This window comes from Herpailurus yagouaroundi, unplaced genomic scaffold (genome assembly GCF_014898765.1).
Source record: "Herpailurus yagouaroundi ecotype Mexico unplaced genomic scaffold, PumYag 162, whole genome shotgun sequence".
In the NCBI taxonomy this organism is placed as follows: domain Eukaryota; kingdom Metazoa; phylum Chordata; class Mammalia; order Carnivora; family Felidae; genus Herpailurus; species Herpailurus yagouaroundi.
Window position 1 is genome coordinate 69,002,975 of NW_024412403.1, and position 19,194 is coordinate 69,022,168.

Consider the following 19,194-nt stretch of genomic DNA (forward strand, 5'->3'; position numbering starts at 1 on the left):
TCCCCCACGTGCACCTGTGCATTACCTTCCTTGTACCTGGAATACTAAATTGCAACCATAGGAGTCCAGATGACAGGGAGTATGGGCCCCCATAGAGCCAATCCACAATGTACTTTGCCGTCCATTTCTTCCAGGAAACCCAAAGTCAGACCATATCACGCCCTGTTTTGAAAATAAAGTTATAGTCCATCAAGAACCAAATCTTCTATATGGTAGTGTTACACATTTTCACTTGCATATCTGTTTTCTGGCACTTGGAACACTCTTATACAGAAAATGCTACAGATGGAAGTTAGGTTTCCAGAGCAGTCCAAGAAATATTTTAAACCAATAACATACATGAATTATCTCACTAATAATAGTTATTCAACAAATATTTACTGACTGTTCTAGAAGCTTGTGATGAATCACTGAATAAAACAAACATGCCCACACAAATGAAGCTTACATTTTAGAGGCTGGAGACAGAAAATAAACAATAGACATAATTATGCATATATCTAGGGGAACAGTGTCTCACTTGGGCAGCAGGAACAATAGTACAATGGAAGTAAAAGCATTTCAAAAAGTCTCTCAACTGAGGTAGCCAGAAAGCCATATTCTCTCTAAGCAGTGTAGATATTTCTGGGCATAACTAGTGCATTAACCTTTTGCACTCTAATGACAACATGTTCTGATGGAGTTATTTAAAACTATAGGTGCTGGAGACTTATTTTCACACCTACTAAATCGGAATCTCCAGGTAGAGACAGCCTATCTTTTGAAATACATATCCATACATGACTTCTGCTATGCTCCCCAAAGTCATGAACTCAAGTATAATAAACTTTAAAACAGATGGGGCGCCTGGGTGGCGCAGTCGGTTAAGCGTCCGACTTCAGCCAGGTCACGATCTCGCGGTCTGTGAGTTCGAGCCCCGCGTCGGGCTCTGGGCTGATGGCTCGGAGCCTGGAGCCTGTTTCCGATTCTGTGTCTCCCTCTCTCTCTCTGCCCCTCCCCTGTTCATGCTCTGTCTCTCTCTGTCCCAAAAATAAATAAACGTTGAAAAAAAAATTAAAAAATAAATAAATAAATAAAATAAAATAAAACAGAGACAGCACAGTGCTCTGGACTTGGCTCTTCTTATGCCTGGTTTTGTGGACAAATCATGCCCTAGTCAACTACTGACCCATAAATACTATCTAGTCCAGCAGTTCTCAAACCAGGCTCCCCTGGCATCTCCTTAAGGGGCCAGAGGGTAGCAGCAAAGTCTCTTTCTTTCCTTTTATTATTGAAAATTTATTTATTATTTTTGATAGAGAGATAGAGAGTGAGTGAGGGAGGGGCAGAGAGAAAGGAAAACATCCCAAGCAGGCTCTGTGCTGTTGGTGCAGAGCCCGATACGGGGCTTGAACTCACAAACTATGAGATCATGACCTGAGCCAAAACCAAGAGTTGGAGGCTTAACTGACTGAGCCACCCAGGCACCCCAACCTCTTGCTTTCAACAAACTGCTTGGCTCTTATTTAAGTTGAAGAAGAGATATTCCTGCTTTTAAATGAAAGTTGGGGGTGCCTGGGTGGTTCAGTCGGTTAAATGTAGAACTCTTGGTTTCGGCTCAGGTCATGAGCTCACGGTTTTGTGAGTTCGAGCCCCGTGTCAGTCTCTGTGCTGGCAGTACAGAGCCAACTTGGGATTCTCTCTCAACCTCTCTCTATGCCCTCCCCCCACTCATGCTGTCTCTTTCAAAATAAATAAATAAACTTAAAAAACAAAAAAAAATAAATAAAAGTTGGAAAACTACAAATGCAGTTTGACATAAATGCAAATCCATGAAATTATAGAATGTATAAGCTAGAAAAGAGAAAGAACATACTAGTGAACCAGATACAAAGGTTTCTCCCTTTTTAAGTTTATTTGAGAGAGGATGGCGGAGGGGCAGAGAGAGAGAGAGAAAGAGAGAGAGAGAATCCCAAGAAGGCTCTGCACTGACAGTGCAGATGTGGGCCTCAAATTCACAAACTGTGAGATCTTGACCTGAGCCGAAGTCAGATGGTCAACCGATGAAACCACCCAGGCGCCCTTTATTTGTTTTTTAAAATCGTGAATCTTTCCTATTGGGTTTTGAAAAAACAAAACAAAACAAAATACACTTCTGTGTGCAGAACATGATCCTAAATGCTGACTCTTCTTTTTATCAGTATCTTCAATCTACATTTTCAATTTTTCAAAGCAAACCATTAACAGCTGCAGTCAAAGAGAAAGAGGATTTTGGAGAGACATTTAATGGTAGTTTTGAGCAAGACTAGAAAAAAGTGTTTTCATTTTTGTTTTGAGTAATGAAAAGAGTGGACTATGTGCATATAACTAATGTCTGTTACAGAAGGGGCGTGGTTTGGAGGGTAAGCGCTATTGTAAATGCCTATGCACATGGCTCACATGCAGCTGCTCCAGACAGTTACAAAAATCAAGTCCCTTTACGTATGACCCATAAGCTCCATGCAGGGAGCTTACCTCTGAATTCCTGTTGCCTAACATAATAATACTTGGCTCAGGGTAAGTGCTCAAAACATTTGTTGCTTGGGATGGAAAGAAGAAACTGTTGGTTTATTATTGGTAAATGTTTCCAGTCCAGAACATTTTCAAACACCTACCACATCCCTGGTATGATGCAGAATACAACAACCAACACAACACAGGGCTACCCTTCAAATCTAATAATAGGAAACAGTCCCATAAATGAACTCTTTCAATATAATGTGGCAAGTGCTCTGACAGAAGTGAGCAGAGGGTGATCTACAATCGCTAAAGGAAGGCTCTTGGTCCAAGCAGGGAGCTTAGGAGAGGTTTCCAATTAACCTGGTCCTTGTTGAACAAGTCACCACACTCAGTTCAGAATTTAACTAAAGGCAACTGAAAGACGTGCAATATAGAAACAAAAAACAGAGCTTTGCCTTACCTAAGAAGAGGCTTAAGTGATTCTTAATTTAAAAAAAAATTTTTGGGGGGCGCCTGGGTGGCGCAGTCGGTTAAGCGTCCGACTTCAGCCAGGTCACGATCTCGCGGTCCGTGAGTTCGAGCCCCGCGTCAGGCTCTGGGCTGATGGCTCAGAGCCTGGAGCCTGTTTCAGATTCTGTGTCTCCCTCTCTCTCTGCCCCTCCCCCGTTCATGCTCTGTCTCTCTCTGTCCCAAAAATAAATAAACGTTGAAAAAAAAAATTAAAAAAAAAATTTTTTTTAAACACTTATTCACCTTTGAGAGACAGAGAGAGACACAACATGAGCAGGGCAGGGGCAGAAAGAAAAGGAGACACAGAATCTGTCAGCACAGAGCCCGACACGAGGCTCGATCCCAGGAACCATGAGATCATGACATGAGTCAAAGTTGGACACCCAAATGACTGAGCCACCCAGGCGCCCCAAGTGATTCTTAATCCTATATATATATATGTTATATACTATACAGTTATATAATATATATAATGAATGTCAACATGCTTCTCCTCAGAGAAATGCATACTATACACAATTTCACATATACTTTGAGGGAGACAATGGACCAATCCCATTTGAGAAATTCTGTTCTAGAGTATTGCTTCACAAAGAATCACAGAAGGAAGATTTCCCTCTGGGGGATAGGGGTTATATGAGAAACTGGCAAGGGGGGTCCCTGACAGCAATGACAAAAAAAAAAAAAAAAAAAAAGGAAAAATTATTTTGAAATGATTAGATCAGGGTGACCTAAACTACCAAAAATTCAGCTACAAATTGGGTGGAAAAACCAAAGGGTGAAAAAAAGGTAAATCTGTCACAAAATAGACAGAATTTTGTGTCCCCTCGTTCCCCCACAGGTTCTTAGAGAGTTGAGGTTTTCTTGCTAGTTGTGCTCAGTTACTTACAGGTAGTCAAATGTCTGAAATCAAAGTGGGCCCAAGAGGAATCTACCTTGAGTCTTGCTAGAAACAAGCGACCTGGTTAGGCTACTATTCCAGTGAAATCAGTAAAGGTGATTGGTGGGGTGATCCACCCTGGAGTCTAGTCCCACATCCACTTTAACAGTTGGAAAAGTCTTTAGAAATCATCTATATCCATAAGATTCTATTCTACACCATCCCTGAAAAGGGCAAATATCTAATTGACCGTTAAAAAGAAAACCACCGGCCCAAGATGGAATCACTTATTCCAGGCCGTATCACCAAACCAGGGCTTACTATTTAACCTAGTTGCAGTTTCAACCTCCCCCAGAATGCAGTTTTAAGTAATCGGTCAGGAATTTTCTGGTCAGCACCAGGGAGGTCATCTGTCACGTGGAGCATCTCCAACCACTCCACACAAAAGGAAGTCAAGGTAATCTGCGTGATAAAACCCCATGCCATTCCCAGAAGGGAAGGTGATTTTACCTGAACCTATACTTTTACCTTTGCTAATAACTTCTTGCTCCATCTTCCTTCCTATAAAAACCTTCCATTTTGTAGCTCTCCTCTACTTGCTAGATGGGATGCTGCCTGATTTATTTAATAAAGCCAGTCAGTTCTTGAAATTTACTGGGTTGAATTTTTTTAACAGCTGCTCACCACAAAATATCTGCTTTCTTGTACTTACAGAAGGTCGTAGATTCGCTTTACACAGACAGGTTTATTTTCTTTTCTGCCAAAAATTGCTATCTTTAAGTTATCTGAAAAACTGTCATGCCCTCTCTTCTTGTACCTAAACTCAGGAGCATTAACTTTTCCCTCCAGCTGCTATCCTCTCAACTATCTTTGTCACTAGTGCTTTGAAGCCTGACTCTCTAACCCTAGACACAGCCTACATGAAACCCTGCATATGGGACTGCAGCATTCCATCCTGAACACTGCACCATCCATGTAGTGTCAGTGCTTTGTTTGTTTTGGGGGGTTCTTTGTTGTTTGCTCAAGCAACTGAATTACATCATGGCTAATCTTGGGCTTGCCTGCCTTTTTCTTCTGAACCGTTGCCTAGCCATATCTCTTCAGCCTTGATTTATTAATAGATCTTAGGAAAAAGCCGTGGTCCTACATTTATCCCTCTTAAACTGAATCTTGTTTAATTTCTGCCTGGTATTTCACAATGTTTAAAGCAACCTGTCTGCATGACTCCCAAATCTTACCTCCAGTCCTAATTTCTCTTCTATTTATGACTAGACCCATATTTTCACTTGTTAACAAGTTATCACTACCTGGTTATTAAATCCTTACAGGTCAGACCCCAATACTAACATTTTGCGTGTATCATCTCATTTAATTCTTATGAGACTGAAGTTGGTTATACCCATTTTTGTATGTGGAAACTAAGGAATATCACTGCTCTTTTGACAGTATTATTAAAAAACATACAGACATTCTTGTCAAAACAAGTGGGAGGGGTGCTACTGGTATTCAGTGGATAGAGGTCAGGGATACAGCTCAACACAACAAGGAAAGGTTCTGTGTCTTGTACAATTTTCATGCTGCTAAAAAACCTGATTTTAGTTTTCTGAGACTAGGACTCCAACTCCATTTCACATGTCACCAAAGGATCTTTGGCACGGTTTTAATATACACTGAGTTTTCCAGAGAAACACAATTACTAAATAAGTCGAGGGAGAATTATAGTTTGTGTTTCTGCAGTTTTATTAGGAGTTGTTCACCATTTTGAAAAACTAAGCCACCAATAAATAGCACTGAAACTCATGGCTTTGGGCTCAGCAATATATACGCCAATATCAGTCTGTGCTTGTGTTGTCTCATCGTGGTGACTCTATGTGTGTATGTACAAATATACTTAAATTTAGCTTCATTTCAAAATGTTAAATATCAAATCTTGGAAATATTCTATGGAATTTTGTCTTAATTCTTCAAAATCGAACCTTTCCTTTGTAGGTGGGTACAAGCATCTGATTAATTCATTATGACTTCTAGTCTAGTCAGGCTTTGAATAATTACACATTGAGTCACATGTTTCTGTCTAAATTCCCCTGTATTTTAGTAGCTGGGGCATTTTAATCATTTAAAAGAATCACCTGCAAATGGCATTTCAGAACAGTGGAGGGGATGCGACATCTGGCATGAGACCCCTGCTACACCATCTCTACGGCTTTCCCAGTATGCACCACACATCTCCCTGCCTTTGCTCCAGCTGGTCTCACAGCTCTCCCACGTCCCAATTCACACTTCTCTTGGAGGACCCAATGTAAATGTCACTTCTTTAAACCCTTCTACCACCCTTATACAACTTAGTCATTCTCTCTTTCGGTCTCCCTCTCAAAGAATGTTGACTCTTTGCCTCTGACCCATTCTCCTTACTGCAGCAAGAGCTATCTTTTTAAAATGTTAAGACCCCAGCACTTGTTTGCTTTGCACTTAGAATTAGCTCCAAATGCCCTCATTTGTAGGCCTGTATGACCAGGCCCCTCTCACCTCTCCTACACCTTCTAAACCCCTGCATCTCATTGGCCAGGCTTTAGTCACAATCGCCTTCTTTCTTTTTTCCTAAAAAGGTAAATTTTCCCCTTCTTCAAGGGTTTTGCATATGCTATTCACTCTGCTTAGAAAGCTCCTGACCCTCCCTTCACATGGCTAGCCTCTCATCTTTTATTTATTTTAACGTTTATTTATTTTTTGAGAGACAGAGAGAGACAGAGCATGAGCAGTGGAGGGGCAGAGAGAGAGGGAGACAGAGTCCAAAGCAGGCTCCAGGCTCTGAGCTGTCAGCATAGAGCTTGAAGTGGGGCTTAAACTCACAAACTATGAGATCATGAGCTGAGCTGAAGTCGGACGCTTAACCGACTGAGCCACCCAGGCACCCCATAGCTTCTCATGTTTTAGGAATCACCTTACATATCACCTCCTTGGAGAAAGCTTCCCAACTTACCCTATGTAAAGTAAGTCCCTCTCCCATTTGGGCCCATTTTGTTTACTTCATAACACTTAGGACAACTGGCTATTACTGGTTAGACTTGTCTATCTCCTCCACCAGAATATGAGCTCCCTGAAAAAAGGGGACCAGGGCTGTAGGACGAATATATAACCACTCACTTTTTTACAGTTATTTTCTATCTTTTTACCACTTATTTATCTCAGTAGCTCCAGCAACTGACAAGAGTCCACAGAACATAGCAGAGTTTATATCTAGTTTCCGCATTTATCTATCCTCAGCTTTGGCACTTTTGGGTTTTACTGGCTGAACACTTACTATTCTGTTTTGCTCTGGAATTTTTTTCCTTGGGCAAATATAGATCTGGTGGGTATGGTCCTAGTATTCCTTGATCATCCCAGGCCAATGCCCAAATCTAAGCAATTCTAACACACAGCAACTAACTATAGTCATTTGGTACAGCCTCACATAGAACGTAGCAAGCTCCCTCATGGTCTGCAATGTCAGAAAAGGGACATGACATCGTGGATCACAGTGTGCATCGGGGTTGGCCTTGGTTTCTGGAGTAAATGGAATGTGGTATCCATTCAAAATGATGGCATACTGGTTTTAGAAATGGTCTACTTAATTACATACCTGATTTGACTACTTCATTATATCATTTAGCATAGTCACTGAGCATTAAGATACCAAATATATGTTGCCTTATTATAAATTACTTCCTTTAAAATTGTCCATTATGTCATAGGTTAGGTACTTTAACAATTTTTTTTAATTACATGTGTAGTTAATGGTATCATCTACACACTGTATTTCAGGATCATAAAAGGAATGCAAATACTGAGAGAGTTGAAAATCAGGGCCACACCACATCTACTCAAATCAACAAATACTGACTGGTAACATGGGATATGCTAATCAAGGAGGGAGACTCAAAAAAAATGTGAGACATAAACATCTCTGTTATTGTGTTGAGAACTTTACAATCTAGTTGGAGACATCAACCTGAAACAACAACATCAATAAATTATTAAAAAAAAAAAAAAAGCCACAGGCAGTTTCTATCACTACCACACGATGGTACAATAAATTAAGAGGTCAAGGATAGTTGAAATTTGGGGGCCTGGGTGCTTCAGTTGGTTAAACATCTGACTCTTGATTTTGGCTCAGGTCATGATCTCGCAGTTAATGAGTTCAAGCCCCACATCGGGCTCTCCACTGACAGCACAGAGCCTGCCTGGGATTCTCTCTCTCTGCCCCTCCCCTGCTCATGCTCACTCTCTCTCTCTCTCTCTCTCTCTCTCCCTCTCAAAATAAACACACTTTGATAAAAAAAAAAAAAAAATTAAGTGCCAAGGGAGCCAAGTCCTTTACTTTATTCAAGTTGGCATCTCCAATGCCTAGTATAAGTGAGTCCAACAAATGCTCAAAAATTGCTGGAGTTACTGATCTAGGTAAGTAGATCTAATTTTTTTTAATGTTTATTTATTTTGAGAGAGACTGCAAGTCGGGGCAGACAGAGAGGCAGACAGAGGATCTAAAGTAGGCTCCATGCTGATAGCAGAAAATCCAATACAGGGCTCGAACCCACAAACTGAGATATCATGACTTGAGCTGAAGTTGGACGCTTAACCGACTGAGCCACCCAGGCGCCCCAGTAACTAGATCTATTTTTATGCTGAACCTGAGTAATTCCTAAACCTGTTTCAATTAACAAGTTATATAATTATTACAGAGTCAAACACCATTTTACAAGTAACCAAATCTTCCATAATTTTAGTTTTAACCAAAGAACTGAAGAACACTAATTAGATGCTTAAAGTATAGAATAGTGGCTTTTTTTAGTCTACTATGTAAACTGATCACTGAAAGATAATTCATTCCTAAGTTGTTTTGTTCTAAAAGATGGTATATTTTGAGTGGGGTGTTCTCAGAGCCCAGATTCAGTATCAACTAGCTGGTGTAAGCTCTAGGCTCTGAGAACACCTCCAAGTATTTGTTCTTATACTTATACCATGGCGATGGTTGACTTGAGTCCATCTGTGACATAAAAAGTTGTCTCATTCTATTAATTCTCTGTGCTTAGATCAAAAATATAGAAAAGCTGATTACACAAGAAAAGAAGAAAGAAGTCCAATATTGGTCAAAACAACAAAAATAAAACTAAAACAATACTAAATATTAAAACTATATAAAACTTACAAAGGATAAATACTTCAATTTAAAATTTAAACAGCCCCTTAAAAGGACATTATAAATTAGCAAGCACTTAAGGGTCTTTTTTCCTTAGGAAAATTACCTTAGGTAACATAAACAGAAAAGAGATAGTTAACTCTACCCACAGATAGGCTTGGATAAATTCTTACATTCCAATTTGCCTCATCAGAAAGCATCACTGGCCATCAAACCCCTTTAATCATTACTAAACCACTTGGCTATATTTCAACCTACTCTATGTTACAAAGTCCAAGACAGGTTGGAACTAATTTTCCATGTATTGCACTTTGGGATTCTGTGACCTGGTGACTTCACATGGCTCCTGACTCTCAGCAGCAGCCAATCTGAAACACAACATAAAATGGAGTCTATCTGGGAAAACTTCTCGGGGCAAAATCCTTTGCTATATGTTTTTTGTTTGTTTTTTAGAGAAAGTGAGAGAAAGAGAGAGAAAGAGAGCACAAACAGGGGAGACGGCAGAGGGAGAGAGAGAGAATCTTAAGTAGGCTCCACACTTAGCACAGAGCCCGATTCAGGGCTTGATCCCATGACCCTGGGATCTCAACCTGAGCTGAAATCAAGAGTGGGCCACTTCGGGTGGCTGGGTGGTTCAGTTGGTTAAGCATCCAACTTCAGTTCAGGCCACAATCTCACGGTTTGTGGGTTTGAGCCCCATGTCGGGCTCTGTGTTGACAGCTCAGAGCCTTGAGCCTGCTCTGGATTCTGTGTCTCCCTCTCTCTCTGCCTCTCCCTCACTCACGTTCTGTCTCTCAAAAATAAATAAAATGTTAAAGAACAAAAAAAAAAAAAAGAGTGGGCAACTCAACTGAGCCACCCAGGCACCCCATATGTTGATTCTTAATAGCTTCAATTATGATGATACTTACTGATAATTACAAAAGGTAACACCTGTCATTCTTACCTAATAAGTGAGAGAGAAAGAAATTTTATGCGGTAATGTCACAAATTCCCTGTCTTTCTTAAGAAGTAGAGAAAAAAATATTCCAAATAAAGTTTTACTTAGATTACTTAATGACATGATATATAACTAAAAAATAGCGGGGCTAATTTCATTTGCCATACATGAAAGTCACTTAAGTGTCAAAATCGTAATTGTTGGCCACTTTAAAGCTATAGGATATTTTCCAATCATATCAGTATATTTACCAGTGCATTTATCAGTGTATATATTATATATTTATCAGTGGATAATTTTAATTTGTGGGGAAAAAAGGGTTAATAGATAGAAACTTCAGAATCTATGAGTAAAAATTTATAAAACTAGAAGGCTGAAGAGAGCTAAGAATTTCTCATCAAGATTGACAAATGCTAAATTGATTAGAAGCCACAGAAAATTTGACAAAGGTGAAACTAGGGGTATAAATTAAAACATCCCCTGAAAGATGCTAAAACCAAAGAACAATCAAAACAAGAAATGGTTAGAGTAGGAAAAAAAAAATAGTCTTCTGTAATCATTCAAATACCTATTACATATGCAGCACTATATTACCAGTTTGGGGGAATAAAAAGTTATAGAACATACATAGTCCCTGCTCCCAAAGAGCTGATATTGTTAGAGGAACAAGACACAAACATTCTATGTCATATAAATAACAATCCAAATAAAATATATAGGAATGAAGGCAAGGGATGGATAGCTGTGGGTACAGTGGTTGAGAGGCTTCATAGCCAAGACTGAATCTGAGCCAGGCCCTAAAAAGTAGAAGTTTAATAGGCAGAAACTGAGAAGAGAATAAGCAGAGGTCAGAAAATCACACAGAACACAGTGGTCCAGCACTCAATGAGGAGACAACAGGGACATATGCATAGGAGACAGGTCATATCAGTCACACTAGAGGGTCTTAAATGCTATCCTTATACAATTTTAAGTCATAAAATGTTTGTGAACATGATTAATATATTTCTATATTTAATCTGGAGCATGACTTGGAATGTATTTTCAGGAGAAACTGCTTTAGAATCGATGAGACGAGAAGTCAGAAGTCAGAATAATACCAGAAGTAATACTGTAAATCAGAAGTTCTTAAGGTGGTCCACACACCCCTTGGAAGTCACTGAGACTATTTCAAAGGATTTGTGAGGTTGAAATTATGCTCATAATACTTTTAAGATGTTATTTGCTTATTTCACTGTGTTGACATTTGCATTAACAGCACACACACAAAAAAAATGGTGAATAAAACTGCTGGTGTCAAGACAGTGGAACCAAAATGTACTACCAGCACTATATTCTTTTGTTTTTAAGACAACTTTATTGAGGTATAATTGCTGCATAATAAACAGCATATATTTCAAGTGTACAATTTGAGGAGTTTTTACATATATGTACATATTGAGAAACCACTGCTACAATCAAGATGACAAATATTTTGACAAGTTTCCCTGTGACCTTTAGTAACCCATCTATCTCTACTCCCTTGTTCTTGATTTTTTTCGATCACTATAAATTTATTTGCAAGTTCTACAATTTTATAAAAATGGAATCATATAGTAAGTATTCCTTTTTCATGCTAACACTATCCAAAAGCAAACCAAGCAAAGTAGACTTTGGATCAAGGAAAAACCCAGGAGAAAGAGGATCATTTCATAATAATAAAAGATCAATCCATTAAAGAGGACATAGTAATTCTAAATGCATATGAACCTAATAACAGTTTCAGAATACATGATGTAAAAACTGACCAACCTAAACTGAAAAACAAACATATACACAACCATAGTTGAGAATTTCCATACCTCTCTCCATATAATGGGCAGAACAAGTGTATAGAAAATCAGTAAGCACACAGGAGACTTAAACAATCAATGTGATACAATTGATATTTATAAAACACATTAATAGCAGAATACACATTATTTTCAAGTGCACCTGGAACATTAGTCAAGAATGACTATATTATGGGCAGTAAAAAGTAAATTTCAAAGGACTAAACTCACACCAAATATGTTCTCTGACCAAAATGGATTTAAATTAGAAATCAACAACAGAAAGATAATCCTCAAATATTTGGAAACTAAACATTACACTTTTAAATAATCCATAAGTCAAACAATACATCAAAAGGGAAATTAGAAAATATCTGAACAGAATGAAATCATTTTTAGAAACTGTTATCATGAAACAAATGAGCTTGAGAGCTTTTTTTTAAGTTTATTTATTTTGAGAGAGAGAGAGTGCATGTGCACACTTGCAGGGGACTGGCAAAGAGAGAGATGGAGAAAGAGAATCCCAAGCAGGCTTCATACTGTCAGCACCGAGCTCAGCACAGGGGTACTCAATTCCAAGAACCATGAGATGATTACCTGAGCCAAAATCAAGAATTGGATGCTCCACTGACTTTATAAACTACCCAGGCGCCCCAATACCACTCTTCTTATAACATTTAAAAAATTACTGAATATAGTTATTTTCTTTTTTTTTTAAGTTTATTTTGAGAGAGAGAGAGAGAGAGAGAGAGAGAGCGAGCGAGCAGGAGGGGGAAGGGGCAGAAAGAGAGGGAGAGAGAGAATCCCAAGCAGGCTCCATGCTGTCAGTGCAGAGCCCAACATAGGGCTCAATCCTATGAACCATGAGGACATGATCTGAGCAGAGATCAAGAGTTTGGACGCTTAACTGACTAAGCCACCCAGGTGTCTCTTGAATATAGTTATTTTTATAAAAATGTTATTATATTCTCATATAATTATTTTAAGTGAATTAATAAAGATTTTTAAAATTTACCCATAAAAAATTTTTTTTAATGTTTATTTCTTTTCAGGAGAGAAAGAGAGAGACAGAGCACAAGCGGGGGCGGGGGGGGGGGTTGCAGCAGAGAGAGAGAGGGAGACACAGAATCTGAAGTAGGCTCCAGGCTCTGAGCTGTCAGCACAGAGCCCGACAAGGGGCTTGAACTCACAAGCTGTGTGATCATGACCTGAGCCAAAGTCGGACACTTAACCGACTGAGCCACCCAGGCACCCCTAAATTTACCCATTTTAATGTTTAACTACCCACCATTTTATGACAGATGGAAGAAAACTTGAAATAGTAAGTTGTAAGACTCGGTGACTGAATGAATTAGAGTGGTAAAAGAAAAACAACTTAGGTACCTGGGATGTAAGAAGACCTGGTGTTCAGAAATTTCTGAGATAAAAAATGATATAATCATTATGAACTTGGTTGTTCATAGCAGATTTGCCTATTTTGATCCAGAGAATTAATGCCCATAATGGGAGCTGACAAAAACTGACTGAACTAAAAACATCAGGTTTTATACTATAAGGGCTCAATTAGAATTCCAGCATACAACCAAAAGGCCTTTTATATCCACACTTAATGGACAAGACACATGTCTGCCCAGTGCTGTCATGCCTGGGCTGAGGTAGAACAATTGATGGGGTCAGATGAGAGATTCACGCAAGGCAGAGTGAGTCCAGACTCAGCAGAACAGAAGTCCTTACCCCTGTCTACAGGGTCCTTAAGAACTAAATGTATTCAGACCCTGTGTATGCATACACTGCAACAGTTAAAGCTTGGAGGACAAACTGCTTGGGTTACTCTTTTTTTAGCTGTAGAATTTCAGAAAAGGTTGAATTTTTGTGCCTCTTTTTTTCTTAAAACAGGGATAATTATTATATCATAGGGTTACTGTGATGGTTACAAATGTAAAGCACTTAGAAAAACACCAGGTACAAGAAGTACTTGATAAATACTGCCATTACACAGTGTTTTACCTGAAATACGGAGCAAAAAGTAGTAGTCTAATCTACAGGGTGGGTGAGAGTACAAGAAATATAATAAAAGACTCTAAAAGTTAACTACGATATCTAAATGTTCCAGGGTTAAAGATCCATAAAGTGATCACAGATAATTCTATAAGGAAAAAAATTACCTCAAAATTATCATTTAAAAATGAATAAATAGTAGATTTGGGATAGACTTAGGATTCAGAAAGTATCTACTGAATATTTTCAAAGCTGATGCATTTCTTTCATACTAATGAGAATAAAAATATATCCTCAACTAACAATTATGAGACAAGTGATAGTTTTCCTTTTTTTATAAAAAGCAAAATTTAAGTAAGCACTTTAAAAAAAACTTTAGCTTTAACTATGTAAACCCCAGCATCTACACCTTGACTCAAAGTGAAAAAGAAACATATAAGCTGAATGGAAAACTAACACGTGATGGGGATAAGGAGTGCACTTGTCATGATGAGCACTGGATGATGTATGGAAGTGCTGAATCACTATATTGTACACCTGAAACAAATATTACACCGTATATTAACTACAATTGAATTTAAATATAAACTAAAAAAAAGAAAAGAAAAAAAAAAGAAGAAGAGTCTAAGGACTATCAGCCTATTTGAGAGGCAAGTCCTGATGGTGATGGTCAGGAAGAGAGGAGTCCAGGGAGTTGGGTGGGGGCGGAGGGGGGTTTTGACAGCCTGCAGTGATGGCAAAATACCTCTCTGGATAAAGGACTAGTGGCAGGATAAAGGACTCTGGAGCCCTGACCTGATTGTGGGCAAGGCAGAGTCATCCAAGCAGCTTCCTGGAACTACTCCCAATCCTGCCTCATGCCTAAGAAAAACACAGAAACCAGAACAGAGAATTTGCAAAATTACCCCACAAAATAAGCTAGCAGTTGGAGGTAGAAATCATTTAAAAGAGGATATGGTAGTCTGCAAACTCTGCTGTCAGTTATGTCAACACCTGACAAAGAATTTCCACATTCTTAACTTCCGCAAGCACTGCCATGCTTCTGCAGGACTTCTGCACTCAAATAGCAGGAGCACTCTGCCTCAGGCCATAAACCTGACTAAGCCCACCCCCCCCCCCCCCCCCCCCCCCCCCCCCAGAGCAGGCCAGGATGGTGGCAGCAGCAGCCTGGAATGCTTCCAGGATTTCAGCAACGCTTCTTCATGTAATAATCAGTGCTGTACTTCCATCTGCCTCGCTAACAGAATAAAAACGTCTATGTAGGTCAGGAGGAAATGAAGTTCTATACACAATCTATGCTTCTATATACTCCAAACCAACTCAGGCACTGTTTAAAGGCAAATGAGAGGGTGTGTGAGAAGTCCGGCGAGTAGGAAAACAGTGACAAGGCTGCTCATCCGTGGGAGCCAAATATTATACTTTTCCTGAGCAAATCTTTTAGCCTGAGTGGATAAAATGCTTAAGACTCACAGTGATTACTTTTGAGAGAAAAAGACAGTGAAGGAAAAAAGTACCAGAGAGATTCTAATTTGTGATCTTTTCACAAGAGTAAATTATTACAATGATTGAAAGGAATGTATTGACTTACCTCGAAAATATCTGTCTTGTCATCAAATAGGCTGACAAAATATTTATAGTCAGCATAAGCCCAGAATTTGGAATGATCATAATCTCTAAAAGGTCCGGAAAGAGGAGACTGGTCACAGTTCCAGGTCAGAAACTCTTCAAGTGTAGCTTCTACATAACCACATGTAGTTTCAAACTGAGGAACTGCAATGTAAGAGAGCCCAACCTTAAATGTATACTGAACACTGTTTCCAAATATTGTTGCTTTTTTAAAATGAAGACAGTTTGAAACAATTAAAAATTAATTTTGTGCTTGTGATATAATTAGAACCATTTACAGTACTCACAATATCATGGTTTAACACAAAAGTGAAAAACAAGATTTAACGTTAAGATTTTTAAAGACTACACTTAGTATAGCCTGATTTAGTAATCCAGTGGTATACTTTAGATTATTAATTTTCCAAGACCTTTTCAGGGGTCTGTGAGGTCTAAACTATTTTCACAATAATACCCTGACATTTTTCATTCTCATTCTCTCACAAGTGTATGGTGGAGTTTTCTAGAAGCTTAGTCGATGTCACTACAGAGATAGCTAGTGGAATACGTGTTTATGTTTTTGTATTTTTAAAACGTCTCAGTTTTAATTTATAATATGGTAAGCATCACTAGATATAATCCACATTGGCAAAAGCTCGTTGGGGAACTCAATAATTTATTTTAAAGGTATGGCATTTATTGTTTTTCCAAATATTACAAAAGATATGGAATGCTTCGTGAAGTTGCATCATCCTTGTGCAGGAGTCATGCCAATCTTCTCTGCACTGGAGAACTCAACAAAGGGAGTTGGCAAAGGGTCCTGAAGCCAAAAAGTTTGAGAACTACTTCCTCAGATTAAAAAGGAAAAAAGGCAATAACAAAAAACAGTCTTTTGAAAATTTTCTGACTTTATACATAGCTCCTCAGAATTATTAAGTGGCCAATGGCAGACTTAATGTCTGTTCATTTATTCATTAATTCATTTATTTCAGAATCATTTATTAAGTTCCTAATTTGTAATTAGCACTGTGCTCAGGCTTGCATAAAAGAGATAGGTAATACTCTTGAGTTGATAATATATTCAGACAAATATAAAGCTTTAACCAGAATAATAGGAAATTTGGGGCATGACATAATTAAATGCCAATTTTGTGTCATAGTCACATAGGAAAAAGCAAAGACCCAGAGAAGAGAGTTGGTGAGGAAACCTTAGAGAGAAGACAATTGTCTGTCCATTTATGGATGTTGGACTCATTTATACAAGAACTATTCTTCTAAATAGTGAAAAATGAATTTTTTTTGTAACAAGCAGAATATTTTTTTAAAGTGTTATTTGTTATTTATTTTGAGAGCGAGCACGCAAGTGAGCATGAACAGGTGAGGGGCAGAGAGAGGGAGAGACAGAATCTTAAGCAGGCTCCATGCTGTCGGCACAGAGCCCCACACGGGGCTTGAACCCACGAACTGTGAGATCATGACCTTAGCCAAAATCAAGAGTCGGATGTTTAACCGACTGAGCCACCCATGTGCCCCAACAAGCAGAATATTTCAAATGCGTGTTGGGAAGTTAATATTCAAGAAACCTGATTATGATCAGCATGAAATCCTTTCAAGAGATATAGATCTACTATGTATAAATCAGTTACCACAATGTCTGAAACAAAGTAGATTCTCAGTAACAGGCACTAATTCTGATTCTTATATTTACTTGGGGCCCTTCAAAAGTTAGTCAAATTAGTAGTAAGAGGAGAAGGGCATTCAAACTCTTCTTTCAACACCTTTAACTTTTCCCTCTATTTCTCCCTGAACTACTTAGGATTATTTTGACCATCTTTCTCTCCTCCACCTCTCTTTTTCCTATAACCTTAGAATGGCAAAGAATAGAGGGGAGGGGGTGTCAAGGAGGCATCCTAGGTCTACTTCATCAACTTGTCACCTGACTTGGAGAAGTAGGAAAACTTTACAAAAGTACATTTATCTAAAAGATTAAAATCTGCATATTTAAGAACTTTTAAAATTTGACAAGTTTTAAGAAGGACTTAGAACAATAACCCATCAGTGTATGTGTGTGTGTATATGGGTGTGTGTGTGTGTGTGTGTGTGTGTGTGTGTGTGTATATACATATATATATGTATGTATCTCCACAATATTATGAACATCATCATTAAGAATTTACCCCAGGGGCACCCGGGTGGCTCAGTTGGTTAAGCGTCTGACTTTGGCTCAGGTCATGATCTCACAGTTCGTGGGTTCAATCTCCACACCAGGCTTTGCACTAACAGCACAGAGCCTGCTTCGAATCCTCTGTCTCCCTCTCTCTCTGCCCCTCCCCAGTTCTCTCACTCTCTCAAAAAATAAACAGTAAAAAAAAAAAAAAATTGGAGAAGATATTTGCAAATGACATACCAGATAAAGGGTTAGTATCCAAAATCTATAAAAAACTTTTCAAACTCAACACACAAAACACAAAAAATCCAGCGAATGGGCAAAAGACATGAATAGACACTTTTCCAAAGAAGACATCCAGATGGCCAACCGACACATGAAAAAATGCTCAACATCACCCATCATCAGAGAAATACAAATCAAAACCACAATGAGATACCACCTTACACCTGTCAGAATGGCTAACATTAACAACTCAGGCAACAACAGATGTTGGCGAGGATGCGGAGAAAGAGGATTTCTTTCGCACTGCTGGTGGGAATACAAACTGGTGCAACTCTGGAAAACAGTCTGGAGGTTCCTCAGAAAGTTAAAAATACAACCGCTCTATGACCCAGCAAGTGCACTACTAGGTATTTATCCAAGGGATACAGGTGTGCTATTTCAAAGGGGCACATGCACCCCCAAGGTTTATAACAGCGCTATTGACAATAGCCAAAGTATGCAAAGAGCCCAAATACCCATTGACAGATGAATGGATAAAGAAGATGTGGTATACATACACAATAGAGTATTACTTGGCAATCAAAAAGAATGAAATCTTGCCATTTGCAATTATGTGGATGAACTAGAGAGTATTATGCTAAGCAAAATTAGTCAGAAAAGGACAAATATCATAGGACTTCACTCATGTGGAATTTAAGATATAAAACAGATGAACATAAGAGAAGGGAAGCAAAAATAATATAAAAACAGGGAGGGGGACTAAACATAAGAGACTCTTAAATACAGAGAACAGACTGAGGGTTGCTGGAGGGGGTGTGGGTGGGGAGATGGGCTAAGTGAGCAAGGGGCATTAAGGAGGACACTTGTTGGGATGAGCACTGGGTGTTATATGTAGGTGATGAATCGCTGGATTCTACTCCTGAAATCATTGTTGCACTATATGCTAACTAACTTGGATGTAAATTAAAAAATTAAAAAATTTAAAATAAATAGTTAAAAAATTGTCCAACTTAAAAAAAAAAAGAATTTACCCCAACAACATAGGAACAGAGTTTCTTTTTTTTTATTATTATTATTTAAAAAAAATTTTTTTTTTTCAACGTTTATTTATTTTTGGGACAGAGAGAGACAGAGCATGAACGGGCGAGGGGCAGAGAGAGAGGGAGACACAGAATCGGAAACAGGCTCCAGGCTCTGAGCCATCAGCCCAGAGCCCGACGCGGGGCTCGAACTCCCGGACCGCGAGATCGTGACCTGGCTGAAGTCGGACGCTTAACCGACTGCGCCACCCAGGCGCGCCAGAAACACACAGAGTTTCTTAACAAACAAAAACCCATGTGGCAAGAAAGCTGCATGGTGCTTGGAAACAGGAGTAATTTTATAATCATTTCAGTAAGCTCCAAT

General features: G+C 38.8%; 1 protein-coding gene and 1 pseudogene across 2 annotated transcripts in view; both read right to left on the reverse strand.

Annotated features, from left to right (window-relative positions):
* Window positions 1–19,194, reverse strand: part of HSPBAP1 (HSPB1 associated protein 1) — a 59,426-nt gene that overhangs the window by 18,463 nt on the left and 21,769 nt on the right. For both annotated transcript variants that reach the window (XM_040484701.1, XM_040484699.1), the window contains exons 3-4: window positions 15,382–15,563; window positions 26–162 (exon numbers count right to left, since the gene is read on the reverse strand). In XM_040484701.1, the coding sequence (XP_040340635.1) occupies window positions 26–162; window positions 15,382–15,563 (319 nt within the window). The remainder of the gene's footprint in view (window positions 1–25; window positions 163–15,381; window positions 15,564–19,194) is intronic.
* On the reverse strand, window positions 16,118–16,207 carry LOC121036551 (uncharacterized; annotated as a pseudogene).